The sequence below is a fragment of the Camelina sativa genome, chromosome 5 (assembly GCF_000633955.1).
Source record: "Camelina sativa cultivar DH55 chromosome 5, Cs, whole genome shotgun sequence".
Taxonomy (NCBI): Eukaryota; Viridiplantae; Streptophyta; class Magnoliopsida; order Brassicales; family Brassicaceae; genus Camelina; species Camelina sativa.
The window spans coordinates 2,840,605-2,867,862 of NC_025689.1; the positions used below are offsets into that span (position 1 = coordinate 2,840,605).

Consider the following 27,258-nt stretch of genomic DNA (forward strand, 5'->3'; position numbering starts at 1 on the left):
AAAAAAAAAAAAAAAAAATCGAATCAAATCGAATCAAAAAATCAAAACCAAAATCGAATAAAATTAAAACTAAAACCAAAATCGAATCAAAAAATCAAAACCCTAAAATCAAAACCCTAAAATTGAAACCCTAAAATCGAAACCCAAAAATTGAATAAGAACCCTAAAATCGAAAATCAAAATCAAATAAGAACCCTAATAAAAACCCTAAAATCAAAAACCTTTGATAAGGGAGTAGGCGGAGGAGTCGAAAACCGGAGAAGACTTGGATAAGGGAGGTGAGGAGGAGTAGACTTGGATAAGGGAGAGGCGGAGGAGTCGAAAACCGGAGAAGAAAACAACCGGAGAAGAAAGAAATCGGAAGAAGAAGAAGAAGAGACTTAGGGTTTGTCGGCTGCGAAGGGTTTGAGCTTCGCTCAAACTAGGTTTTCCATTTATATAGAAAAACTCTGCGTCGCAAGTCCCTCGCAACTTTAGCTAGGGTCCCTCGCAAATCCCTAGCAAACGTATTAAAATATGTAATTAATATTTTTAGATTTTGCGAGGGAATTGCTATGGACTGAGATATTTGCGATGAATTTGCGAGTAATTTAGGGTTTTGAAATTATCATTTGTGCCCTATCTTTGATTATAAATCTTGGATTCATCTTTTTAATCATTAATAGTAATGTCATTAGTCTTAAGGGTTTAGGTTCAAGGGTTTAAATTGCGAGGGATTTGCTATGACTGGTGAAATTTACGATGGATTTGCGAGTAATTTGCTATACAACTAGCAAGTCCCTCGCAAATTTGTCGCAAACCTTGAATATCTAATTTATAAAAACCATCAAAAATGGTTTAAAAAATTAGTCAAATAAACTTTCAAGTATATTATAAGGTCCAATAGGCTCATCATTCTCTTTTCTATCATCAAATATTTGTCGTAAATTGTCGAATTTTGCATCTTCCTCTAATCATTAACTATCTTCTAACTATCTTCCTATATGTTCATTACATTGAGACATATATTTGACAAATATTCCAAAAAATTGTCCAATTCTCCAAATATTTTGTGTTGCACTGTCCTATCTTTGATTATAAGTCTTGAATTCATCTTTTTAATCATTAATATTAATGTAATTAGTCTTTAGGGTTTAGGGTTTAGGGTTTGAAGTTGTAATTTGCGAGGGAATTGCTATGATTTACGCAATTTGCGATGGAATTGCGACTAATTTGCTATTTTTCTAGCAAATAAGTCGCAAATTTGTCGCAACCATGTATATTTAATTTATAAAAACCATCAAAATAATTTGAAAAGTTAGTAAAATTAACTTTCAAGTATATTATAAGGTTTAATGTCTCATCATACTCTTTTCTATCAACTTTTTAATCATTAATACTAATGTATTTCAGAATAATTCATCTTATATATGAAAACATTGAAATGTATTTCAGAATAATTATATTAATTTTGTAATATTTATAAAAAAGTAATTTCCTAATTTTGCAATTCATTGCTATGACTATGACAATTCACTCGTATGTCCGTAGCAAATTTGCTATTGATTCTGTTTTCGCAAATGCGTCTCAATTTTGCGAGTGATTTGCGAGGAATGTGACATCTCCTGCAAATTAGTCGTAAATGCCTCGCAATTGCGCAGTGGATTTGCGACGACTTACTTCCTCGCAAATTTTGCGAGGGATTTGCTAGGTATTTTGTTTTCTCGTACCTTCGTCGCAAATCTACCGCACATTTGCGAGAGCTGTCCTCCGTCGCAACTTTTCCTTGCAAAAGGCGTGTTTTCTTGTAGTGAAAAATGCATCCAATTCTTATACATAACATAGAAATATTGACAAAAATGTCAAAAGTTCTGTACAAAATGAGTACTGTTTGGTCAAAGGTTAGTTTTTCAAGTCTTAGATTAGTTAATATATATACTCTTCATGAAGAAAGAGAACAAAATCGAGGTAGAATATGCCTACTATAATAATTAAGTGGACTACTAATGATTATAAATCTTCTTGCTGATTTGTACTTCTTTTTTTATATAGAATTTTGAAGATGTCTGCGACAAGAATTCAGTGGCAGAAAGTGCTGCCGAAGATAAAAGTACCACCGAAGAAGAACCTCTTCATCTCCGAAAAGACAACGTCATGGTGTATTACCTTCCTGGAAGAGAAGAGCTAGAGTTTAGACTGCCATGGCTCTGATACCAAAATTACACACACATAGTGGTACAACCACTTAGGAGGTTTTTAGGATCAATGCTAAGTGTTTAGGAAAATATTAAGGACAAAGATTATGTAAGGATATAAGGAAGATCTTTATACAAGGGGATAAACTTTATTATTGAAACATTAAAAGGGATTACAAGAACTCTTAAGACTCTCACTCAAACTCACTCACTCTAGCTTGTGTGAAACTCTTCACCAAGCCTTAGTATTTATAGTATAAGTCTTAGGGAATATTACATAGAATATTCCTTAAGCTTTATTTTACAACCCTCCATTTATTCAACTCTCTACTTTATTTTACAACCCTCCATTTATTCAATTTTCTCACAACCATATACTTCACTATCATATATCACACACTTATTACTTATTCAACTCACATACTTATTAATTATTAGATTATGAATCTAATGAATCCAGTACTGGTGGCTCTAGATCAAGCTCTGGTAAGCGCTCGACCTCTAGTGAATCCGGTACAGTGTTATGCAAGATTCTACTAAATAATTTATTTGTCTTTGTTAGTGCGCTTAGGTAATAGGACTAATAGAATTAATATGTGTGGCTCTTAAGTTCATTCTTGATCAATACATATGAGTATGAATCTAAAAATTATTGGGAACTTGATGGTAACACTTGTTCAAAGTTCACCCACAAGAAACTGGAAAGAGGGAGTAAAATCATAGAACCTTTTTCGTATTAATATAAAAATTATTATATTAGTAGCTTTATTTTTTTTTAATTAAAAATCTTAAAGAAGAGATATTGACGTCAGAATATATTACGAAGAGAGGAATGATTATCTATTTATTTATTTTTAGGAATTATTATTTTCGGTGTAATTAAGTATTGGTTTTGGATAGATTTAATTTCACTTATTTATTATCAGTTTTTTTTTTTTTTTTTTTTTTCAAATATCAGTTTTCCTTTTTACACTAGGGTTTTGAGAAGGTTTTTATTTTTCTATAAAAAGGGGACTTCTATGCGAGAAAGTAAAAAATTAAAGTTTCTGAGAAATTCGTCTTTGCTCGAAGTAAAAAAACAAAAAACAAAAATCGACGAAAGCGTTTAAGGCAGGCAGCTATGGAAAATCAAAAGCCCTGTTTCAGGTTTGAGATAGATAACTTCTCGGAGAAGAAAGGTGCAATAGCGTCTCAGACATTCATCAGTGGCGGATGCGAATGGTAAGCTTCTCTCTGTATTCATTAATAACGTGTTCTCGAAAACTTGATGAATTCGATTTATAAGTAGCAGCACTAGGTTTTAATTAAAAAAGGGTTTAATTCATCTTTGTCTTATATTCTTCTTACAGGTTTCTCTACGTTTATCCGAAGGGAAATAATCTCTGTGAGGATTACTTGCGCCTATACAATGCAAACTCTAAATCATTAGGAAGTGAATGGAAAGGGAGTGCTCACTGTTACTTCTCTTTGCTGAATCAATCTGACAAAGAGATCTACAGATCATCGAGTAATGCTTTTTTTCTTTTTTTTCCTTTTCTCTTTTTGATGTTTTGTCATTCCTGTTCGGAACTTATACAAACGGTCTAGTATATATAGGGAGATATCAAGAGTCTAGTTGATGTATGAGTTAAGAGCTGTTATTAAGGTAGTATATTTCAAACATGAAATCTTCATGTAGCTTTTATGGTTGTTATCCTTGGTTTTAGTAGACTTGTTTTGGATCTGACTGTTGTTAATTGTTTTGTTCAGGCCTTCTTGAACTTGAAATTTGATAGGACTAAACCTTTTTTTTTTTTGTCTTTTCACAGCTGATCTTGCACTCTATCCGTTTGGCGCTAAGGCTCCATCCTGCGTTTTCGCAACGGCCTTGCCTCTAAGCAAGTTACGGGAAAAAGGGTTGTTGGAGGAGGACAGAGTCATCATTGAAGTCTACATCAAAGTTGTGAAAGCTGTATCAAAGAAGAAGGAGACTGTGGTGGATAATATCAGTTCCCAAGATTATGCTTCTCAGGCAAGTTTAAAATTGGTTTCGTCTCTGTTTCTGAGTTTTGATCAATATATCACTTGCCTAACTTTCTAGGGCTTTTTTGCGTCTTTGCGTATAGATACAGATTCATTTTGTGAGTAACAAACACGTTTCCCCTTTGCAGGTTGAATTAGTGAGAAAGATATTCGCAGAGCACCCAGAAGTTGCAGAAGAATTCAAACCAAAGAAACAAGTGCTAAATGCGCTGAGGAATGCTTGCAGTAAGGTTAGCGAGCTAGTAGCGGAAGTAAAGGTGCATGACTGGTTGAAGTCAAAGCTTAATGACTTTTCCTCGGAGAGTAAGAAAGCAGATGATGATCTTGGTGAAGTTCCCTTGGTGACTAAGAAAGATGCTGATGATGTATCTCGGGTTCAACACCTCGAGGAACGCATCAAGAATCTTGAGCAGTTTGAATCCCGCTACAAGATGGACTGTTTCAAGTTGAGGCTCAAGGAAAATTCCTTGGAGAAGAAGCAGAATTCATATGATGCTAATGTTTCTCTGGTCCAGAAACTCGAGGAACGAGTCAAGAATCTTGAGCTGATGGAAAATGGTTCGAGGCTGGACATTTTGAAGTCAAGGCTTGAGGAAATTACCTTAGAGAGGAATAATTCATATGATGCTGATGGATCTAAGGTCCAACTACTAGAGGATAGGGTGTGGAATCTTGAGTTGATGGAGAATAGCTCGAGGCTGGACAGTTTGAAGTCAAAGCTTGAGGAAATTTCCGAAGAGAGGAAGAACTCGTATGATGCTGATGGATCTAAGGTCCATCTACTAGAGGACAGGGTGAAGAATCTTGAGCTGATGGAAAATGGCTTGAGGCTAGACAGATTGAAGTCAAAGCTTGAGGAAGTTTCTTTGGAGAAGAAGAAATCAGAGGCTGATGGGTCTAAGGTCCAACAACAACTAGAGGATAGGGTGAAGAATCTTGAGCTGATGGAAAATGGCTTGAGGCTGGATAGTTTGAAGTCAAAGCTTGAGGAAGTTTCCTTGGAGAAGAAGAAGGTCCAACAACAACTAGAGGATAGGGTGAAAAATCTTGAGCTGATGGAAAATGGCTTGAGGCTGGACAGCTTGAAGTCAAAGCTTGAGGAAGTTTCCTTGGAGAAGAAGGAATCAGAGGCTGATGTGTCTAAGGTCCAACAACAACTAGAGGATAGGGTGAAGAATCTTGAGCTGATGGTTTCAGATCTCAAGGTTGAACTGGACAATGAGAAGGCTAAATCCTCTGCCGATGATTTTTTGTTGGTCGACTAAGGTTGCTTGATGTAGAGATCAAGTTTTCTTAGTTTTGGTTTTATTTTATTATTATTATTTTTTAATTTCTAATAGTATAGATTTCTTCTTAATGGAAAGACTTGGTTATGAATTATGATGATGGTTCTTTCTCTCTGTTTTTACATGCAATAATTATGATAATGGTTCTTTCTCTGTTTTACATGCGTCATACTTTTCGACGTTTTCATTTGAGTTTATATGTTGTTTCATGTTGAATCAATAGGACTTGGCCTTATCAAATATCACCAAAGTGGTAGAAAAGATAAAAAAAAATTGGAGAAGAACAAAATGATCATGTAAATTACTCACATATATATTATGATATGATTTATTCCATTAAGTTACCAACAATTTGGTACTTACCACTGCTAACAAAATAATGAAGAAACAAAAAAGCGAGTTCAAACATGCAACGATAATTTGCTCTCGTTGAAGAAATCCTAAATTGGATCCCATGAAGAGGCCTTATTATTAGTATCTTCCAATGTCTTCCTACTCTGTTTTATGGTCATTCTCTCTATTTCTGATTTGTCTACTCTGTTTTTGGTCATTCTCTCCTGATATAATTCTCTTGTTGATTTTGATTTTTTTTAGTATAAAAAAGTAAAAGATATATTTCAATGTCTTCAATATTCCGTATTGCTTTTAAGATAGGGTTTGATAAAGTTTGTTTTATTTTTTTATTTTTATGGCCAAGATAAATTCGGTTTTTGTTATAGTTAATCAAGTCTCCTCTATCTATATATATATTAGATAGAGAAAGAGGTTTAGTGTGAAATTATTTTTAACAAGTTTTTGTGAGAAGGTTTTTTTCTTTTTCTTTTTGGTTCCAAGTAGCAACGAGATATGGAGAAGAATCATCAGAAGACGAGTTTCACGTTTGAGATAGATAACTTTTCGGAGAAGACGGATGTCATCTCTTCTCCTATATTCATAAGCGGCGGGTGCGAATGGTAAAAACTACAAGAATCAGATATTCACTACACTAGCTAGATCAACAACAAAAATATTCATTAAGGTATCTAATTAGTTTGATCTGGAGCAGTAAAGATGCGGTTTAATCTTTGTATTTTTTTTTTCTTCTTTTTTTTAGGTTTGTTAGAGTTCACCCGAAGAGATACCTTAATAAAGATCATGTGTCTGTGTATCTGCACGTTGCAAACCCTGAATCATTACAACCTGGTTGGAAAAGGAGAGCTAACCATGCATTCATTATGTTGAATCAATCCGGAAAAGAGCTCAAAAGAACATCTGGTATTTTAAACTTATCTTCAACTATATTTATGTATTTGTTGCTGGAAAATAAAGAAGTTGATATATATATCTGTTTGTTTATTAATGTATTTTAGAAGCATGCGACTTGTTCTGTAATGAGGTCCCAGCATGGGGTTATCCCAAAGTATTGCCTGTTAGCAAGCTTAAAGAAGAAGAGTTTTTAGAGAATGACAAACTGATCATTAAAGTGGAGCTACAAGTAGTTGAAGTTGTTCATAAAGGAAACACAAGTGGGACAGAGATGTTAGATATCAATGGTTTCCAGGTTCCTTATACTCAGGTAAGGAGTTTCCAATATCTTTTTTTTGGATGATTGGCGCTCATGTATACTGCATGCTTAACTTGATTACATTTTTGTCGTTGGTATAGGTTAGCTCAGTGAGTTGGATGTTTGCAGAGCACCCAGACATAGCAGTAGATTTCAAACCCAAGAGCCAATTGGTGAGAACGGCATACATGAATGTCCTCCTAAGCCTCATGGAGAAACTAAACAAGCCTCCACAGAGTCTCTCGGTTGCTGACCTAATAAACGCTTACAATGATTTGAGCAAGCTAACAGAAGCCGGATTTAAGCTGGATTGGTTAAAGACAAAGCTTGATAAGCTTTCATTGAAAAGAGAGAAAGAGAAAGAGAAAGCAGATGCTGATGGGTCTCATGTCCAACAACTTGAGGAGCGTGTCAAGAATCCTGAGCTGATGGAATTGAAGTTGAAGCTGGACTATTTGCAGACAAAGCTTGAGGAGGTTTCCTTGGAGAGGGGAAAAGCAGAAGATGCTGACAGGTCTCGAGTCCAACAACTTGAGGAACGTGTTAAGGATTTTGAGCTGATGGGAATAGACTCTAAGCTAGACTGTTTGAAGTCAAATCTTCAGGAGCTTTCCTCGGAGAGAAAGGAATCATATTATGCTAATAAGTCTCGGGTCATACTAACCGAGGAACGTGTCAAGAATCTTGAGCTTATGGAATTAGATGTTAAGCTGGAAGGTTTGACTACAAAGCTTGAGGAGGTTTCCTTGGAAAGGAAAAAGTCAGATGATGCTAATGGGTCAGTAGTCAAACAACTTGCGGAACGTGTCAAGAATATTGAGCTGATGCAATTAGACTTCAAACAGGACTTGAAGTCAAAGCTTGATGAGGTTTCCTTGGAAAGGAAAAAAACAGATGATGCTATTGAGTCAGTAGTCACACAACTCAAGGAACGCATCAAGAATCGTGAGCTGATGGAATTGAACCATAAAGTGGACGTGAAGTCAAAGCTTGAACATACTTATTTGGCGAGGAAGAAAACAGATGATGCTTATACGTCTCGGGTCCAACAACTTGAGGAATGCGTCAAGAACCTTGAGCTGATGGTGTTGGATCTCAAAGTTGAAGTGGACAAGGAAAAGGCCAAATTTTGTGATGATGATTTTTTGTTGGTGAACGAGTTTGGATCAAGTGATTAGACTACTATCGTTTCCTTTGTTTCGTTTTAATTTTGCTTTAAGAGTTCTAGTTAATTCATCATTCTCTCTTTAGTCAAAAGGCCTAGTTATGTTTGATGGTTTCATTCTCTGTTTTATCTCTCTTGCCAGTTTTGGCTGATCTCTCACTTTTTGACTATAATTTTTGGTTCGATCTTGTTTTGGGTTTAAGTGTCCTGATCCGATTCCAACCAACAAACCAATTCTTCAGGGCCGGCTCAAGTTTTTGTTGCACCTTGTGTAAAAATTTTTTTTTTTTTTATCTTTTTGAGGTGTTAGTTGTAGATTTCATAAATTTTTATGATCATTTTTATCAAAATATTGAACATTGAGGGCTCAAAACCTTATAATTTTTTTTTAAAAAAAATGAAACCCAGTGCAAAAGCACCGTTGGCACCGCATCAGCGCCGGTACTGCAATTCTTGCAAAGCTCACCATACTTTCATTTTTGAGATTGATATTCTTTTAAAGAAAGAAGCTCCCATACCATACCAACTCATCCGTCTAGATTCAACATATAACTTGTTCTTTACACTTGTGTATTATTTTTAGGCTCCTTATGGTTTATCCCAAGGGAGTAACTGCTTATGATCACTTATCTCCGAATTTTGTTTAGAGGTCAATCAGGATTTTAGATTAGTTTGTTGCGAATCTATGAGTGATATATTTTGTGTTCTTGCTTTTTTTTTTTTTTGTATCGATAATGAAGGATATGTCAGTTACAAACATAACTTTCCACCATGATTTACGTTGAAGTTTTTTTGTATTATTAATTACTTAATAATAATTAGATTACTTAATTAGATTACTTATTTATTTGCTTTTACTTTCGGTTTTTACGAAACTACACAAAATCATCAAAAATTTAAGTGGATCAATGGCAATATGTACATCAGATTTTTTTTATCCAAATAAGATATTGTCAATATTACAAAATTATCTATCATCTACTAAAACAGAAGAATCTTGAAAGATTTTGTAATGGCATGGACTGTAAATCTAGTTAGATTAAAGTTTAAAAGAAATGTGAAAATTACACTTAATCTTATAGTTATTTGAAAACTATACATTTTGAAATGAAAATAGACAGAAATACCCTTATTATTAAACAATTTTAACAATTAAAGAAAAATAATAAAAACTTAATTTATATTTAAAAATAATTCACTTGACAAAAATATTACTTTTAAAAATTGTTAAATTCAGAATAAATTATTTAATAAGTAAAAATTATAATGAAAACATATTTGTTGTATTTTAAATAATGATTACATGAATAAATTTTTGATCTTAAAATTTTGAATCAAAAAGAATTTAAATATTTTTGTTGATATTATTTAGATTTAAATTTATTTAAAAATAAATAATTCAAGATTATTCAATTTATCATATATATATCAATATTTTAGATTTATTTTAATCAATGTTGATTTATTTATAATGTCGACTTTTTGAACAATCGTTTTGTTTTTGACTTCTGTTGACTTAATTATCTTCGTCATCGACTTGTGTTAAAACAGTTGACTTATTTTATGGCTAGTGGATTTATAGTCGGTTTTTTTAACAGTTGATTTATTTTTTGTTCATCGATTTATATTTGGTTTCTGTTGATTTGTTTATTTATTATTGACTTTCTACGTTGATTTATTAATAAGGTCGATATTTTGAAGGGTTGACTTAAGTTTATTTTTGTCGACTTATTTATTTTTCCAAGACTTTTTTTTGTTTGATTGTTTTTTTACATTGTCGACTTTTGATGATGTTGACTTATTTGTTTTGTTTGTTGACTTATATTTTTTTCCCGTCGATTTGTTTGCTCTTAGTAGACTTATTTCATTTTAAGTTGACTTATTAATATGATTGACTTTTTGAACTATCGACTTATATTTTATTCCTACTGATTTAGGTTTTTTCTTTGTTGACTTCTATTAAAAAAGTTGATGTATTTTTTTATTAATTGATATGTTATGTAGTCAATTTTTTTGAACTGTTGATTTATTTTCTAAAAGCTCACAATCTTTTATTATTTTATTAAACTTAGTAATTTTCTTAAATCTCAACTGAAACCCAGATTTAGAACACAACCCCAATTAAAACTTAGACATGCTTTATCACCTTCTTTAAATACAAAACCATGAGATGAAACTAACCACGGTGGAAAACGTAGTCGATGACGGAGAGGGCACAAAGGTGAGAGCCGGCGACGAGAAGAGGATAATATAACTGTGATTTTGTCCTTTTTTGTATTGTTTATGTTTTATAAAATCACATTTTTATTTCTTTATCTGAATTTTAATTTGTTATTGATTAATATTATCCATAATAAACTACTTTATAATTATGTAAATTTTTCCAATATCTAATTTACAAACAGTAATTTTTAAAAATAATTTTCTAACATAAATTAATTTAATTATTATGTGTTTCTTTTTTAACTTTTAATTAATGGCATATTTATTTATTTTATCTGAATTTAATTTTTTAATTATTGATTAATATTATATATAATAAATCAGTTCATCATTTTATAAAACCAATTTAGCAAATTCCGATTATCTAGTTTGGATAATGTTTTTAAAAATATTTTTTTTCTTATGAATTAATTTAATTATATTTAATTATATTGTATTTGTTTTTAATTAATTTGTAATTGAGAATAAAATAGTCATTTAATGCAATACATAAGGTACATTTTAAAGACTTAAAAAACTTAGTATAGATTTCAAATTTCCTATTAAGTTCAAATAATGTATTCAAATTTTTTTTTTTAATTTTAGTAGATAATAAGGATTATCTTTGTTTATTTTATTAAGGTCTCCATTTGTCACACTAATCAGATTTTATATTCATATGTGCTTAGATATCTTCGCCTTACGATTCAAGGATCAAACAAATACATCTCAAAAGCGTTTCCTCCTCCCTCGAAGAAGTACCAAAACCCTAAAAAACTAACAGATGGGGACGCAGTTCCGCAAGGCTTTAACTTTGACGGTAACCAATTTCTCCCAAAAGAGTTCTCCAATAAACTCTCCTCCGTTCCCAAGCGGTGGTTGCGATTGGTAAAGAGAGTCACACTCTTGAGCTTTCTCAATTTCATTATGTTTTTCTTAAAGATCGCTAAGCACTTATGAAGAAGGTTAATCTTGAATCTTATTGTGTTTTTTTTTTTCTTATAGGATTATAAAAGTTTATCCCAAGGGCAGTGGTGATGATAATTACTTGTCTCTGTTCCTGTCCCCTGATGATCCTAAATCACTTGGAATTAACTGGAAAAGGAAAGCTAATTTTTACTTTGTTTTGCTGAATCAATCAGGCAGAGAACTCCATAAAACACCTGGTAGTTTAACCTTATCTTCTCTCTTTGTGTCTGTCTTTTAAGAGAAATCAACCAAACACATCATATCAAAGCTGATTGAAGCCTTAAGATTTACCTTTTTGTATTTTAACGGAAATAGGTGATCAATGGTTTTGCGCTGACTCACTAAGCTGGGGGTTTCCACAGACGTTGCCTCGAAAAAAGCTTGTAGACAAAATCTATTTGGACAATGACATATTCAAAATTGAAATCTATATTAAAGTTGTTGAGGTTGTTGAAGGATACCATATGTTTCCAGCTTCATTCACTAATAAGCTCTTACAAAGCTGCTTAGAGTATCCAGATAAGTCTGAGAAGGACACTGTTGATGTTAATGGTTTTCAAGTTCTTTCTTCTCAGGTAAGTTGCTTCTTTTTTCTTTCTGATTAATCGAAAACCACACACGATTCAAACTTTTAAGTTTTGGCAGGTTACTTCAGTGAGGCAGGTTTTTGAGGAGCATCCAGATATAGCAGTAGATATCAGATCAAAGAACCAAGTAGTAAAGACAGAATACATGAACGTCCTTCTTAGGGTTATGGAGACAATGGGAAAGCCGCCACAGAGTATCTCAGAGACTGAGCTAACCAATGTTCATAGCGAATTGACCGAGCTGACGGAAGTAGGTTTCAAGGTGGAGTGGTTGAAGACAAAACTTGAGGAGTTTTCCGTGGAGTGGAAGAAAGCAAATCCTGATGGGTGTAGGATTCAACAGCTTGAGGAACACGTCAAGAATCTTGAGCTAACTGTGTTAGATCTCAAAGCTGAACTGGACATGGAGAAGGCCAAATCTACTAGTGATGCTGCTACAATTTTGTTATTGCAGGATACATTGTCTGATCTCAAAATTGAACTCGGTAAGGAGAAGGCAAAAACTGCTACTGCTACTGATAAATTTTTGTTGTTGAAGGAGACGTATTCTGATCTCAAAGTTGAACTGGACAAGGAGAAAGCCAAATCTAGTAGTGCTGCTGCTAAAGTTTTGTCATTGGAAGAGACTTTGTCTAATCTTAAAGTTGAATTTAATCAGAAGAGAGGAAGTCCAGCTGGTGATAATGTTTTGTCGTGGGAAGATGATGATGATGATTTATTTTCAAATACTAACTGTCTAGGAATTCAGCAGAAGACAAATGTTTATAAAAGAATAAACTGAAAGATATTACATTCTCTGTTTTGCTCTTCATAGAAAATAAATAAAACTTAGTATATAAACTTATATTACTCTGTTTAGACATAGATCGTGTTTAACCATATTCTGCATTGGCCTCTTGAAATCAAGTATTGAAAATAAATCATATGTTATTCAAATCATATACTTAAAAAAGATTCAAAATTTTAATATTATTGAATTAGTGATTTGAAGAAATACTTAAAAATATTCACGGTTACTGGAAAAAAAAAAACACTCATTGAACTACTCTTTTTTTTTTGGGCAAACACTCATTGAACTACTTTACTTCTAATAAACTAGGTAGTAGACATGCGCTTTACGGAATTAATTATTATTTATTTTTTTGTTATTTTTATAATTGATTATCTTAATGATAATATTTTAAAATTATTTAAGTGAAAATCTATCATGTCCTTTTAAAAAAAGTCTTCATTATTTGATCAACTAAAAAGTCCAAATACTTTTTTAATATTTGTCAAAATAAATATATTTAAATATAAAATATTGAATTACTAATGTAATGGTTTGGATAATAAAAAAATATGTGTGATAACGATAACCAATTGTATCATGTATATATTAATTTTTTGTTATATATATTAATCTTACTGATGAAGATGTTATTAATATTAAATTGCTTTTGTGATTTGCACAATTTAATATAAATTGTTGGGAATTGAATCATCTTGATGGCAAATTAATGTAAATAATGTGGAAGGTAATAATTAAAACTCAAATTGGCTTTAGAATTCTATAATACTGACACATCAGCCAAAATGCTTCCCTATTAATATATATGAGATTTTAGAGATTTAAAAATACAATAATCTAATCTTATGGTTTTAATTGGGATTTAGATAGATTTTACAATTAAATCATAAGAACTTACTTAAATCATATTAAAAAAAAATCATTAAAATCAAATAATTGACAATATTGGGCTGAATACGCCCTTTTAGATTTTGGTTAATTCCCTTTTCAAAATAGGAAATTGGAATTACAAAAGTGTTTTTTCTTTGGCTTCTGATATATATAAAAACGTGATTGACGTATGAATGTCCGTCCTATATCAAGAATCAAACAAGTCTCTACTCTCTAATCCCTCACAGCTGGAAGAACCAAGCCTTAAAGATCTTTTGAGATGAATGAGACGGAGTTGCAGAAGACTTTTACATGGGAGATAGACAACTTCTCCGTAAGGAAATTTCCAATAGAGTCTACTGTGTTCTCAAGCGGAGGCTGCGAATGGTAAAACCTAGAAGAACTAACTCAATAGCTTTCTTAAACCCAATTGTCTAGATTCTACAACTAATTAAACTTGTACGTATCCCTAAGTAGGGTTTAATCAGGTTTTTTTTTCTTTCTCTTAGGTATGTTCTAGTTCGTCCCAAGGGAGATGGATTTGAAGATTACTTGTCTTTGTATCTGTGCGTTGCGAACCCTAAGTCATTGCAACCTGGATGGGAAAGGCGAGCCAGTTTGCACTTCATTATGTTGAATCAATCAGGCAAAGAGGTCCACAGAACATCAGGTAAGATAACTTATTTTCCAAGTCTGAATTGTTAAGAAGCAGGACCTATATAAATATATCTCAATGATAAAGAGGAAAAACAAAGATTAAGAATTATTTTATCTTTCGATTGTTTTACAGAACGATGTGGCTTTTTTGACTCTGAGATACTTGGCTGGGGTTTTCGAGCAGCATTACCTCTTAACAAGTTACAGGATAAAGAGTTGTTGGAGAACAACACACTAATCATTGAAGTATACACTAGAGTTACTGAAGTTGTTCATCAAGGAGATGGAACTAGGAAGGAGATGGTCGATTTCAGAGGTTTCAATGTTCTTTCTTCTCAAGTAAGTTAAGAATCCCCCAGGTATTTTAGTAGATGCAGCCAAAGTTTGGATTTGGTTAACATAATTACATATTTTTGTTGTTGTTGGCAGGTTACTTCAGTGAGCCAGATTTTCGCAAAGTATCCAAATTTTGCGGTAGATTTCAAACCAAAAGCCAAAGCGGTGAGGACAGCATACATGAAGAATCTCCTCGGCCTAATCAAGACAGTAAACCAGCCTCCAGACAGCTTCACAGAGACTGAACTAGTTAAGGCTTACAGCAAGTTAATTGATCTAATGGGAGTGGGCTTTAAGGTGGACTGGTTGAAGTCAAAGCTTGATGAGGTTTCTTCGGAGAGGAAGAAAAAACTTGATGCTGATGCGGCTCGGGTCCAAGAACTCGAGCAAAAGGTTAAGAATCTTGAGTCGATGGTGTCGAATCTTGAACTTGAACTTGACAAGGAGAAAGCCAAGTCTCATACTGAACCTAATTTTCTCTCGTTGAACGATGATGTTTCCTTTACGACAACTCAGAGTAATCTGATTCGACGGAGGAGATAGGATTAAGAAAAGAAAAAACAGACTGGAAGACAATAATATATGTTCATCGTTTCTTTCTTCACATTCTCCTTTTTTTAAGTTTTTCTTTTAAATAAATTTGAGTTCATGTGTTAATGTGTTTTCCTAAGGTGCCTTGAGTCACAAGTGTTTGATTATGTTTTTTCTAGAATCTCAGTCTCATGAATCCGAATAATAATACTAAAATGTTATAATTATGATGAAATAGAGAAACGAGCTGAAGCTGCAGAATACCCTGTATGTCGATTAATATGAATGAGGTAAATACAGGAGAACAAGATCTCGGCTCAACAGAAGTAACAAAATCATTGTATTTTGTAGAAACCACTTCAGAAATGCTAACTTTGCAACGCCTTTGTTGCATAGTGCTAAACTACTCATCACACAGATATGAAAACACATTACAGATTACTGATATAAACATTTAAGTTCAAATTAGTAATCATAAATATCTTTGGAATTTGGCATTACTATGTTGGTCGTTTCATTACGAAACTAAAACAGAGTTTCCTTGCAACAAAAGGTGTTATATGGCAAAAAGCATGATCAGTTATAAGTTTAAATTTTCCGGTCCCTTTGTTTCTTTAAACGTTGTGAATTTGTGTTTTTTACCCTCCTCTGTAGCAAAACAGAGAACATCCTCTGTTTCTCAACCAAGCCCTAAAAAAAAGGGGTTTTTGACTTGTACAGGAAGATACCAACATGGGATTTTTCAAAGGCAAAAATTGCTGCCCTACGTAGTCTGGCATTATCATATACTATTAATTTATAAAAAAACAAATATAATTAATTAAATTGCTTCAGAACTGTTGTTACATTATTACAGAGGAATAATTAGATTTGGTCAATAATTGCTTAAATTTTGATTTTTTAATTTTTTCAATTTTATTTTCAGGTTTCATTGATTAAGTTTGGTTTTGTTCTCCGTTCTTCTATAAATAGAGGAGAAGGGTTCATGTCAACGTGTTAACTGTTAAGATGTCAAAAACAAAATTTTGCCAGAGAGTTAGTCTTTAAGTTATAAACCCCGTTAAGAGATATGGAGAATCATGAGAAGACAAGTTTCAGGTTTGAGATAGATAACTTCTCAGAGAAGAAAGCTGCAATGTCGTCTCCTATATTTATAAGCGGCGGATGCGAATGGTAAAAACGAGAAAGAATCACTTCTTTTAGTTTTCTTAAACATTCGTTTACTAGATTCAACAATAACTTTGTATATTTCTTTATCAGGTTCGTTAGAGTTCACCCAAAGGGATGCCCTATTGAAGATTACTTGTCTGTGTATCTTTACTTGTCTGTGTATCTTTACGTGGCAAATCATGAATCGTTACGAAATGGATGGAAAAAGAGAGCTACCTATTCATTCACTGTGCTGAATCAATCGCTCAGAGAGCTCAAAAGAACAACTGGTTATTAACTTATCTTCTTCTCTTTTTTTTTCTGTGTGTGTGCATTAACTTATCTTCAACCACCGAAGAAGAAAGGTTGAGAAATCTATTTTTGTTTTTGTCTTACAGAAGCATGCGACTTGTTCTGTGATGTGGTCCCAGGCTGGGGTTATCCCAAAGTGTTGCCTGTTGCCAAGCTTCAAGAAGAAGGGTATTTTGAGAAGAAGAAACCAAGCTTCTCCTCGAGTCAGTTCTTAGGCTGGGGTCAGGACAAACTGATCATTCAAGTCGAAATAAAAGTAGTTGAAGATGTTCATGAAGAAGAGTTAACTGGGAAGGAGATGTTAGATTTTAATGGTTTCCCGATTCTTTATACTCAGGTATGTATGTTTATGAGCTTGTGAAATCTTGTTGTTAAATATGATTTTGATTTATATATCACTTTTCTCGTTGGCAGTTGGCTTCAGTGAGCAAGATTTCGTAAATCACATGGACTTTGCAGATGATTTCAGACCAAAGGACAAAGGAGTGAAGACAGCGTACATGAATCTTCTTCTCAGCCTCATCGAGACACTGTGCAAGCCTCCACTAAGCTTCTCTGAGACTGAGCTAAGTAAAGCTCGTGATGAGTTGAGCGAGTTAACTGAAGCAGGTTTTAAGCTGGATTGGTTAGAGGCAAAGCTGGACGAGGTTTTCTTGGAGAGGAAGAATGCAACTGCTAATAGTTACCGTGTGGAAGAACTTGAGGCACGCATCAAGAATATGGAGCTGACTTTGTCGGATCTCAAGGTTGAACTGAACAAGGAGAAAAGGACCAAATTTACTAAGATTTTGTCGTTTGACGACATTGTTGGAAGTCGTAATTATCAAATTTGATCCACAAATATCTCTGGGATTTGGCATTGCCTTTGTTCGTTGTCTCATCATTTGTTTAGACATCGTCACTTTTCCTTCAGACATGCATATGTTTCTTCAGGGCGTGCCTATGGATAAGAAAAAAGGCATTTGCCTCAGGCCCCAAAATATATAGTTTTTTTTTTTAACTTAATTTTGAAAATTATGGTGTATCATTATGGTTTTAGGAGTCTTATTATTACCTAAACAACCCATGTAAGACTTTTTTGAATATATATATATATAGATAACTTTTAAAGTATACAAAAAGAAAACAATACCCTTAAATTATGAAGGAATCGAGTAAGCTTGTGAAACGGAAAGAAAAAAGATTACGAGAAGTTGGTAAAGAATTTACTGAAACAGAAGGAAAAACGATTATGTCTTAGTTTTTTTAGATTATTATATTTTTTTTTACAAATAATTTTTATAATTTTGAATTTGAAATATTTATTTAATTCTAATTTTGAATTTTTAATATTTGATTAAATTTTAAAAATATTAAAATGACCTCCAATTTTTTAAGCTTGCCTTAAGCCCCGATAAATCTGGGCACGGCACTGTGTTTCTTCTTCTTCAGGCGGTCACATCTGAGATGTTTGTTCAAGATGGACATCCATTCACAAAAAATAGTCTTTCACTACATAGTTTAAACTTTAAACTACATAATATTATGTTTTGATTGGTTAATATATACAATCTATTTTTTTTTACAGCTAAACATACATTTATATAATCGTGAGGGTTGGTCATGTCTTTTATCTACTACGCTACGTCTTTTCTAACTTTATAACACCTTGCTTTTTTTAGGAGATGGCTGGAACCGAATCCCACTATAGAATCAACAACAAATTTTACTTACGCTAATATATTATACTAGATCATGCATGCACATCATTTCTAACTAAAACCAATTTGTAAAAGGTAGTTTGACTTGACATATACTTTTACATATTACGACGCTTCTCTTCTAATTTTAAAACTGATATGGAAACAATCTTGCCTTTATCAAGAAAAGTTCACAACGTTTTACACAATAGGAGATAAGCTCATACCCAATAGAAAATAGGTATACACTAGCTAGACCTTATCATAAATGATATAAAGTTATCCCAAATAATACATGTAATTATCCTAATATAAAAATATACTGAATTACGTACAAAAGTTCACTAATTAATTCTCCCGATTTTATCCAGCAATTTTATTATGTGAAATATTGTAGGTTTAGGCCCATAATTGCCGGTGTATATAAATAGGGTTTTAGCTGAGTACAGCTCACAGAATTCTTGTTACAAAAATTCACTGCAAGAATTTGTCTTTTGCTTGACAAACGAAGCCTAATTAAGAAAGCGTTTTCATAAGATATGGGGAATGAGATGAGTGTCTCAGGTATGTAATAGTTTCTCCTGACTTCTTTTGTTTGCTTTTTATCCTCTGAGAGCACGTACCAAACAAGTTACAAGTTTATGAGAATTATGTTTGTGAATTTGTTCCTCAAAGAAAATCCAAGAGGCTAAAAATTAAAGCGTTTTGAACAGATTTGGGTGAACAGTTGGAAACGAGTTACACGTTTATGATAGATAACTTCTCCCATAGGAAAGCTTCGATTAGGTCTCCTACGTTCTTAAGCGGTCAATGCGAATGGTAAGCGAGTAGAATCAATGTTTAGGCGATACAGAAATTTCTATTTGATCATTTAGCACTGAAAAGGGTCCCCTACTCTTTGCTTTTCTTTTTCTTATCTTCTCAGGTATGTTGAAGTTTATCCCCAAAAAAACAAATATGACAATAGCGTGTGGCTGTGTTTGGCCGTTGAGAATCCTTATTCATCGAGCATCTATTATGGATGGAAAAGGAGAGCTAATTTTCGCTTCATTATTTTAAACCAATTCGGAAAAGTTGTCTACAAAACAATTGGTAATAAATTAAATGATCATATCTTCCATATGAAGTTAGGATATTTATGAGAAAAGTAACATCATATCTCTCTTTTTTTTGGTTGGACATCATATCTCATTTATGAAGACGATAAGTTAAATATATATTTTGTTTTTGTCTTACAGACACATCAACCTTGTTCAGCGGTCATAAGCCAGCCGAGGGTGTTGGCATACTTCCTCTTAGCATGCTTAAAGGAATGGGAGGTCTGGAAAACGACAAACTGATTGTCAAAGTAGAAGTAAAAGTAGTTGAAGTAGCATATTTAACTGGGAGGGAGATGTCTGAAGTCGAAACGTTCGAGGTTCCATTAACTCAGGTATGCTAATTAAGAAGCTTCACGATTTCTTGTTGTTTAAGTATATGATCTATATGTATACCTTTCTCGTTGGCAGGTTCAAACAGTGAGCAAGATTTCGAAAAGCACCCGGACATTGCAGTAGATTTCAAACCAAAAAGCCCAGCGTTGAAGAGCATACATGATTGTCCTCCTCGGCCTTATCCAGAAACTGCGCAAGCCTCCACAGGGCCTTTCTAAGACTGAGCTAGAAGACGCTCAAAACGAGTTGAGCGAGCTAACGGAAGCGGGATTCAAGCTAGATTGGTTAAAGACAAAGCTTGAGGAGGTTTCTTTAAAGAGGAAGAATGCATTTGCTGGTGGTTGTCAGGTTGAAGAAGTGGAGGAACGCATCAAGAATCTGGAGCTGACTTTGTCGGATCTCAAAGTTGAACTGAAAAGTGAGAAGGCTAAATCTGCTGTTGATAATGCTAGACTTTTGTCGCTTGACGACATTCTTTGATGTGAAAATCAAGTTTTTCCCTTTATTTTATCTTTTTGGTTAGTAAACACTCATAAGTTAGTCATTAATTTGTTATAATTATGAGGCTCTTTGTTATATTTTTTGGGGCTCCTTATTTCATTAGTCTTTTCTCTATGATTAAGTTTTTCTCTATGATTAAGTTTCGTTATATTCTTTCTCCTCTAGAAAAATCAGAGAACTCTATTTTGTTGGATATTATCTCTGGTTTTTACTAAAACCTAGAAAGACAAATTCATTATCTAATTATTGACCGACTTCCAGGATTATCTTTAGAATAAATCTTTATGTTCATCATTATGAGAGAAGGCAATAATTAAGTAGCAAAGGAAAAATAAAATAAAAATCTTATTAATTTAGAAAAAGCTTTTAGAAAAATATAAGACTTTTAATATAAGAAATTGTGTTTCTCTTTTATTTATTTCTTTTCAATTCATTTCCCTTTATTTAACCCATTCATTGTAATATATATGTGTGTGTAAATGTAAATGTAATCTCCCTTAATTCTAATTCAAAATCTTATTAATGATATGTTGTTACTTGTCACCTTTTATGGAATGTATCCAACATACATAATAGGTGTGATATTTTATAATTAATTTTATTTAGGTCTATAAATACTCATTTATAATGATCAAGAAAATAAAAAGAAATAAAAAGCTAGTATCATAAACATAAGTATTTCTTTGACATATATAAACTCAAAGTCTCTTGAAAAAAAAAAAAAAAAATCTTTGTAGTCCTTCGGGTCCCCTAAGCACAAATTTCCCTACAAGATTTCATCTTTAGCTTGAAAAACAAAGCCTAAAGAAAGCGTTTTGATAAGATATGGGGAATCGAATGCAGAAGATCTCAGGTATGTTGCTGAGGTTTTGTTAGTTTTTTTTTTCTTTATGTCTAATTTTCTGAAAGCAACGTAACAAAGCATATTTTAAACAGATGCGAGGAATCAAAAGCAGACGAGTTTCACGTTTGAGATAGATAACTTCTCGGAGAAGAAAGCTGAGATATCGTCTCCTTTATTCGGATGCGGCGGATGCGAATGGTAAAACAAAAATTATTTGGAACTATATATATCCAAACATATTAGATGTAGAGTTAAACGAAGGTTTCTTTTATTTTCTCAGGTATGTTACCGTTCATCCCATGGGAGACCATTGCTGTGATCACTTGGCTGTGTACATGAATGTTGCCAGAACTAAATCATTTAGAACTGGATGGAAAAAGAGAGTTAGTTATCGCTTCGTTTTGTTGAATCAGTCGGGCAAAGAGCTCCAGACATTTGGAACACCTAGTAATGTTCCTATCTATCGTGTTTGAATCTGTATAGAACAATAATTATAAATCATAATGAATAATGAATAACAAAAGTCTATGTCTTACAGAAGAAGGCAGCTTGTTCTGTGATGAGGCCCGAGGCTGGGGTTATCCCAAAGTATTACCTCTTAGCAAGCTTAAAGAAGAAGATTTTTTAGAGAATGACAAACTGATCATTCAAGTGGAGCTACAAGTGGTTGAAGATGTTCATGTAGAAGAGGTAACTAGGAAGGGGATGTTAGATCTCAATGGTTTCGAAGTTCATTATACTAAGGTATATGTTAAGGAAAACAATGTTTTATTTTTTTAAGAGTAATCGAAACATTTTTGATATAGAATATATGATTTACCATGCAACTTTCTCGTTGGCAGGGTGTTTTAGTGAGCAAGATTTTCGCAAAGCACCCGGACATTGCAGTAGATGTCAAACCGACGAACCAAGTAGTGAAGACAGCATACATGGATGTCCTCCTCAGCCTCATCGAGACACTGCGTAAGCCTCCACAGAGCTTTTCGAATGCTGACGTAGGAAAGGCTTTGCGCAATTTGAAAGAGCTAACAGAAGCAGGCTTCAGGCTAGATTGGTTAAAGGAAAAGCTCGACGAAGTCGTCTCGAAGAGGAAGAATGCAACTGATGATGGTTCCCAGGTCAAAGAAATGGAAGAACACATCAAAAGTCTGGAGCTGGTTTTGTTGAATCTCAAAGTTGAACTGAACAAGGAGAAGGCTAAAGCTGCTGCTTCTGTTAAACTCTTGCCGCTTGACGACATTGTTTGATGTCAAAATAAAAAGTTCTTTTAAAAGTTCGTATATTATATTCATGGTTCCAAAAATGTATCAGTTAACGCGACCGTTATGTTCTGTAATGATGACAGATTTGGATTTGTTACTTAAACTATTTAAGATTTGGTTTGTTCACTTAACTTCTGTCTCTTTTCTCCTTCCTCTATAAAAGAAAACAGAGGAAATCCTCTGTTCTTTCAATTGCAAAATCCTCTTAAAAAAAAAAGTATTCAGATGTTTTATTAAGACTTCTGATTCCAAAAATGGAGGAAGAGAAAGATTAGATAAATATACAAAGGTCGATGCCATCATTGAATTTGAAACCCTAATGTAAGAAGAGAGTGTGTAACTGTTGTAAATATGCATGCATATGTCTTTGACCCAAAGACGTAGATAGCCCCGTTTTATTTTTCCTTAAATTACTGGACTATAAATGGACTAAATAAGAAAAGGCCCAATTAAGCCCATAACTCGTTACTGAATTTACAAGTCTTGAAGAACTAATCCAGTCGGTGTGCTTTTCCTCCGGTTTTGGTTTTTCCGATCATCTCCGACTTAATGCTTCGCCGTATCTTTGAAGTTTCACTTCCTTAAGAGGTTTTACTCTCCTCCGCCGTCGGCTTCGAAAGGAGGTATTTTTTTTATTTTTTCCCGGAGAAAGCCAATTCTGAGCTTCGCCAATGGCTAGCAGAGCATTGAACCGGCGTCTATGGAACTTATGTAAGCTCTAATTACTCTTTACTTGTTGGAAATTTCAAGCCTTTTTAGTATAATCCAATAGAGTGGATGAGAATATTGAATTGATGAGACTTAGCTTTGTGAATTGACTATGTTTGTATATGAAAGTTTTGAAATTTTAGTAAGGATTCTTGAAAAGTTTCAGCCTTTTGTTCAGTTGTAGAAGGTTCACCGTTCAAGAAGAGACGTGGATTATATCAAGGAGTTGTTTACAATGTTATCAAACGATTTCAGTCGCATCTATCAGAATCAGGCAAGGTAGAGAAGGAGTTAGAAGAACAGGGACAGGGAGCAGAGAAGAGAACCACTAGTAGAGCTTCTTCAAAGTCTGGATTAGAGGATATAAGACGATTTGAGCCAGGAGTAGACAGTGATGGCTCTAGTGATGAAGATACAGGTGATGGGAAGTGGAAACTGGACCTAGCTTGGCTCACAAAAGCACTTGAGCCAGCTATGCAATTGCGTAGATGGGCTCTTCCAACAGGTGTTTATTATATATGGTTGCGTTTTCACTGTGCTTTTTTTTAAACCATATAGCCCGAGGCAATGTTTGATGTGTGTTTTTTTTCTAGGAGAGAAGTCACCGCCTGGTACTCGATCTCTGTCTGAGATTATTGCTAGTATTCAGAGGAGTAAGCTTGGGATTGAAGGTTGGACTCTTGGTGATCTTACAATTGGTCTCTATCTTATATATCTTAGACAAGCATCCTTGTCTCCATTTGAGGACGTCAAGGGTGTTGAAGTTGTTTCAGAGTCTACAGTAAGAACATTAATTCTGATCATTGTCATGTTGATGATAACTTCCTTTTTTTACCAAATTCTAAGTAGCTTTATTGTTTTTTCAGGTTTATGATCTCATATACAATGCTGAGTTAGCGAAAGGTTGTTATAGGGATAGTGTGACTGGTCTTGCAAAGAACACTATGCTTCGCGAGAATAACATTCTTAAATTTGTGAAAGATTCAAGTGTTATGAGGCCTGGTTATTACATAGGAGTTGATCATCGAAGGAAACTTGTTGTTTTTGGGATACGTGGGACACATACAATTTATGATCTTATCACTGATATTGTCTCGTCAAGCGATGAAGAGGTCACTTTTGAAGGCTACTCAACGCACTTTGGAACCGCTGAGTCTGCACGATGGTTCCTTAACCACGAACTGCAAACTATAAGAAGATGCTTAGAGAAATATGAGGTGATGATATAATCATTGTTGTTTCTCATTTCTTTTGTTTGTGAGATATGAGAAGGATGGATTTATATTGCAATGAACTAATCCATAGGGATACAAGCTAAGGCTTGTTGGTCATTCTCTCGGTGGAGCTATAGCTTCGCTAATGGCGATAATGCTCAGGAAAATGCCAAGGGAGGAATTGGGATTCGATGCTGAGATTATTTCAGCCGTTGGATATGCAACACCTCCTTGTGTTTCCAAAGACCTTGCAGAGAACTGCTCTGAGTTTGTAACAACTATTGTAATGCAGGTCAGAACAAAGAAAAATTCTCTTTTCTTGATCAAACTTTGCTGAGGTTACTCTCTTCTTGGAACTCACAGCATTTCCACCAATTACAGGATGATATTATACCTAGACTAAGTACAGCTTCTCTAGCGAGATTGAGGAATGAGATCCTTCAGACAGATTGGTAAACAAATATTCCTCTTCTTGAAACTTTATTACCCTTATACAATTAGTTTGTTTACTGCGGTGCATTTGTAAATCCAGGACGAGTGTAATCGAGAAGGAAGAATGGAAGAGCGTACTAGATTTGGTTACAAACGCTAAACAAGTTGTCACCTCTGTGCAAGACGTAGCTCGAAAAGTTTCTGACTATGCCAACTTCGGTAACAAGAAAGAACTTCCTGGTAAGTGGTAACTACTACTTGAACACGTTTGTGTAATTCTTTGTATCACAAGAATTCTTAATTACGTACTTAACGCTTCATGAATCTTACCAGAAATCCCATCATCCAAGAACAACCAGTCTGAAACTTTAATCTCTGAAACTACCACTAAAGATATTGTTAAAGTGCCAGAGGAGTTATATGTGCCGGGCGCTGTTTACTATCTAATGAGGAACCTAAGAGGGAACCCGAAAAGCGCAGGAGGAAAACAAGTAGAGTACTTTAGTCTATGGAAGAGAGATCCAGGACAACATTTTCAGAGGATACTTCTTTCAGGTAATTTCATTACAGACCATAAATGTGATAGCCATTACTACGCTCTGCGAGATGTTCTGAAAGGATTTCCCAGTTTCATCGACGAAAGCATCTTCAACAAGAGATGCAAATGAAATGGGATCTCATCTCTCGGTAGAACGTAATGTTTTTAGTTTGTCTGCAAACATTTTCAAGAATAAATGATCCAGTTTATCACAGCATGAAGAGATTTTTGTTTCTTAGAAACTTTGAAGGATTAATGGCAAGCTGGCTGTGATTGGTTCTACTTTGTTATATGTAAGAATAGATCATTAATGTTGGTTTGTGTTTAGCAAACTGTTATGCATCATACATGATTACATTCATACCCCATGAGACAATTGTATAGTTTAAAGCTGATTTGGGTTGCTTTACTTTTTTGTTGAACTGTTGTATAATACATTGCATAAAGTCCTCGCTTGATTGTATAGTCTCATAAGCTAAACATTACAAAACCTTTTCCTATTAACCCCGTTGCTACACGATTCTCTACTTTGTCGGACCTCGCTATTCACTCCACTGATCCCAACAAGTGTACGTCTTACTCATTCGTATTTTTCGACATTATAAAAGTCCTTGACACAAAAAAAAAATGGCTCAAATTAATGTTCATAATTAAGCGAATAAAGCAAAGAATGAAATTAAATATTTTTGATTTAGTCACTGATTGGTGGCTACTTAATGTAGTTGTAGGCACTTAAAGAGTAGGTTTATAGCAATGCATAGACCCCCACAAGAAAAGAGAGTGATCCATCATTTTAGAAAGACATGGAGACAGATGGAAAAAAAGAAAGACATGGAGACAAGAAGCGGCGGCTAAGGGAAAGACAAATTGATAACTACCAAATATAGTACATGGAAACCTACTCTTAAGTGCCTATAGCAATGCATAGGCACTTAGCCGCCGCTTCTTGTCTCCATGTCTTTCTACTACTCTAAATTCCCTTTGTAAGCTAATAAATTACTATTACACTGCTTTCTCCCGATAATTCATCACTTGTTTGATTTTCTTAACAATTTCTTAGAAGAAAAAAACATGTTATTATTTGTATATTGTTTTGGAACTAAGCACATGTAATGATGTAAACGAATATTAAGGCTACGCATAGTCGTTATATTAGTAGAGTTTAGCTAATAGAGCTCTCAAGAAAACGAATTAATGGTGGGTAGTGGTGGCTTATCTTTTGAGTCGACCAACTGGATAAACTCGACGTACATACAAATCGAAACATGAAAGAAGTGAAACACTAAATTATGTTTCGTATACTTAAGATAATGTTCCATATAGTATATAATATCTATATCTTTACTTATTTCCATTACTTTCTGACGTAATCATATACTTAAAATAATGTTCCATATAGTATATAATATATTTACTTATTTCCATCACTTTCTGACGTTAATATGTATGATCTAATGAGAAACAAGGTTGATGTGTCCAGGACTTGCATTCCCTTATGATCTACTGAGAAACAAAATTAAACCATTCCCTTATATTGAGGTTTAGACTTTGAAAATTTTTCCACGTTCAAACTAAAGTACACGCCCAACTATTTTCTTATATGCAAGTAATATTAAACTAATCCATCTTTAACAAGAAAATTATTAACTAACCCGTTATACATATTAAGAACGACGTAAGTAATTTGATATTGTACCCTCTTGACAAGGATATAGACATATACTAGTAATTAATTTCGCATATATATAAAATAAACCAACAACATCACTTTCAGGATACTTTCTTGTCCATCCATTAAAAACTCAATATACAACTATTTACCTGATCTTATCTATCTTAAGTACGTAGATTGGTTGTCTCCATGTATTAATACTTCAATAATAAAGATTAGTGGTTTTGTTGACAACAAAAAATACGTTTTAAATTTGCAATCTATTGTGTGTGGGTCAGGGTTTGTCGATCCATAGACCATAGTTCCATACAAAATGTTAATCTTGAACTATATTATATATAATAGATTAATTAGTATAACATAAAATTAGAAACATTATAAT

General features: G+C 33.7%; 10 protein-coding genes across 10 annotated transcripts; all 10 read left to right on the forward strand.

The window, feature by feature from the left end:
- Positions 3,237 to 4,614, forward strand: LOC104785121 (MATH domain and coiled-coil domain-containing protein At2g42480-like). Its single transcript, XM_019245173.1, has 5 exons — positions 3,237 to 3,395; positions 3,524 to 3,681; positions 3,983 to 4,185; positions 4,325 to 4,523; positions 4,610 to 4,614. The coding sequence occupies exons 1-5, from the start codon at positions 3,295 to 3,297 to the stop codon at positions 4,612 to 4,614; spliced, it is 666 nt and encodes a 221-aa protein (XP_019100718.1). The 5' UTR covers positions 3,237 to 3,294.
- On the forward strand, positions 4,191 to 5,612 carry LOC109132969 (MATH domain and coiled-coil domain-containing protein At2g42475-like). Its single transcript, XM_019245480.1, has one exon. The coding sequence runs from the start codon at positions 4,628 to 4,630 to the stop codon at positions 5,459 to 5,461; it is 834 nt and encodes a 277-aa protein (XP_019101025.1). The 5' UTR covers positions 4,191 to 4,627; the 3' UTR covers positions 5,462 to 5,612.
- On the forward strand, positions 6,329 to 8,431 carry LOC104785122 (MATH domain and coiled-coil domain-containing protein At2g42475-like). The gene is made up of 4 exons (XM_010510265.2): positions 6,329 to 6,435; positions 6,576 to 6,736; positions 6,832 to 7,037; positions 7,127 to 8,431. The coding sequence occupies exons 1-4, from the start codon at positions 6,329 to 6,331 to the stop codon at positions 8,201 to 8,203; spliced, it is 1,551 nt and encodes a 516-aa protein (XP_010508567.1). The 3' UTR covers positions 8,204 to 8,431.
- LOC104788814 (MATH domain and coiled-coil domain-containing protein At2g42465-like) lies at positions 11,102 to 12,729 on the forward strand. Its single transcript, XM_010514595.1, has 4 exons — positions 11,102 to 11,280; positions 11,398 to 11,558; positions 11,677 to 11,936; positions 12,007 to 12,729. The coding sequence occupies exons 1-4, from the start codon at positions 11,177 to 11,179 to the stop codon at positions 12,727 to 12,729; spliced, it is 1,248 nt and encodes a 415-aa protein (XP_010512897.1). The 5' UTR covers positions 11,102 to 11,176.
- On the forward strand, positions 13,828 to 15,184 carry LOC104785123 (MATH domain and coiled-coil domain-containing protein At2g42460-like). The gene is made up of 4 exons (XM_010510266.2): positions 13,828 to 13,995; positions 14,118 to 14,278; positions 14,399 to 14,604; positions 14,695 to 15,184. The coding sequence occupies exons 1-4, from the start codon at positions 13,889 to 13,891 to the stop codon at positions 15,142 to 15,144; spliced, it is 924 nt and encodes a 307-aa protein (XP_010508568.1). The 5' UTR covers positions 13,828 to 13,888; the 3' UTR covers positions 15,145 to 15,184.
- On the forward strand, positions 16,202 to 17,426 carry LOC104788815 (MATH domain and coiled-coil domain-containing protein At2g42470-like). Its single transcript, XM_019245174.1, has 4 exons — positions 16,202 to 16,305; positions 16,393 to 16,571; positions 16,713 to 16,938; positions 17,018 to 17,426. Exons 1-4 carry the CDS (start codon positions 16,202 to 16,204, stop codon positions 17,424 to 17,426), a joined length of 918 nt encoding a protein of 305 aa, XP_019100719.1.
- Positions 18,812 to 19,828, forward strand: LOC104785124 (MATH domain and coiled-coil domain-containing protein At2g42475-like). Its single transcript, XM_010510267.2, has 5 exons — positions 18,812 to 18,836; positions 18,986 to 19,091; positions 19,198 to 19,364; positions 19,511 to 19,704; positions 19,781 to 19,828. Exons 1-5 carry the CDS (start codon positions 18,812 to 18,814, stop codon positions 19,826 to 19,828), a joined length of 540 nt encoding a protein of 179 aa, XP_010508569.1.
- Positions 19,517 to 20,225, forward strand: LOC109133004 (MATH domain and coiled-coil domain-containing protein At2g42465-like). Its single transcript, XM_019245534.1, has one exon. The coding sequence runs from the start codon at positions 19,865 to 19,867 to the stop codon at positions 20,183 to 20,185; it is 321 nt and encodes a 106-aa protein (XP_019101079.1). The 5' UTR covers positions 19,517 to 19,864; the 3' UTR covers positions 20,186 to 20,225.
- On the forward strand, positions 20,873 to 22,348 carry LOC104785126 (MATH domain and coiled-coil domain-containing protein At2g42470-like). Its single transcript, XM_010510269.1, has 5 exons — positions 20,873 to 21,059; positions 21,143 to 21,248; positions 21,331 to 21,497; positions 21,589 to 21,794; positions 21,893 to 22,348. Exons 1-5 carry the CDS (start codon positions 21,032 to 21,034, stop codon positions 22,295 to 22,297), a joined length of 912 nt encoding a protein of 303 aa, XP_010508571.1. The 5' UTR covers positions 20,873 to 21,031; the 3' UTR covers positions 22,298 to 22,348.
- On the forward strand, positions 22,820 to 25,669 carry LOC104785127 (sn1-specific diacylglycerol lipase beta-like). The gene is made up of 8 exons (XM_010510270.2): positions 22,820 to 23,023; positions 23,199 to 23,525; positions 23,614 to 23,801; positions 23,887 to 24,237; positions 24,326 to 24,526; positions 24,616 to 24,686; positions 24,767 to 24,906; positions 25,000 to 25,669. The coding sequence occupies exons 1-8, from the start codon at positions 22,984 to 22,986 to the stop codon at positions 25,332 to 25,334; spliced, it is 1,653 nt and encodes a 550-aa protein (XP_010508572.1). The 5' UTR covers positions 22,820 to 22,983; the 3' UTR covers positions 25,335 to 25,669.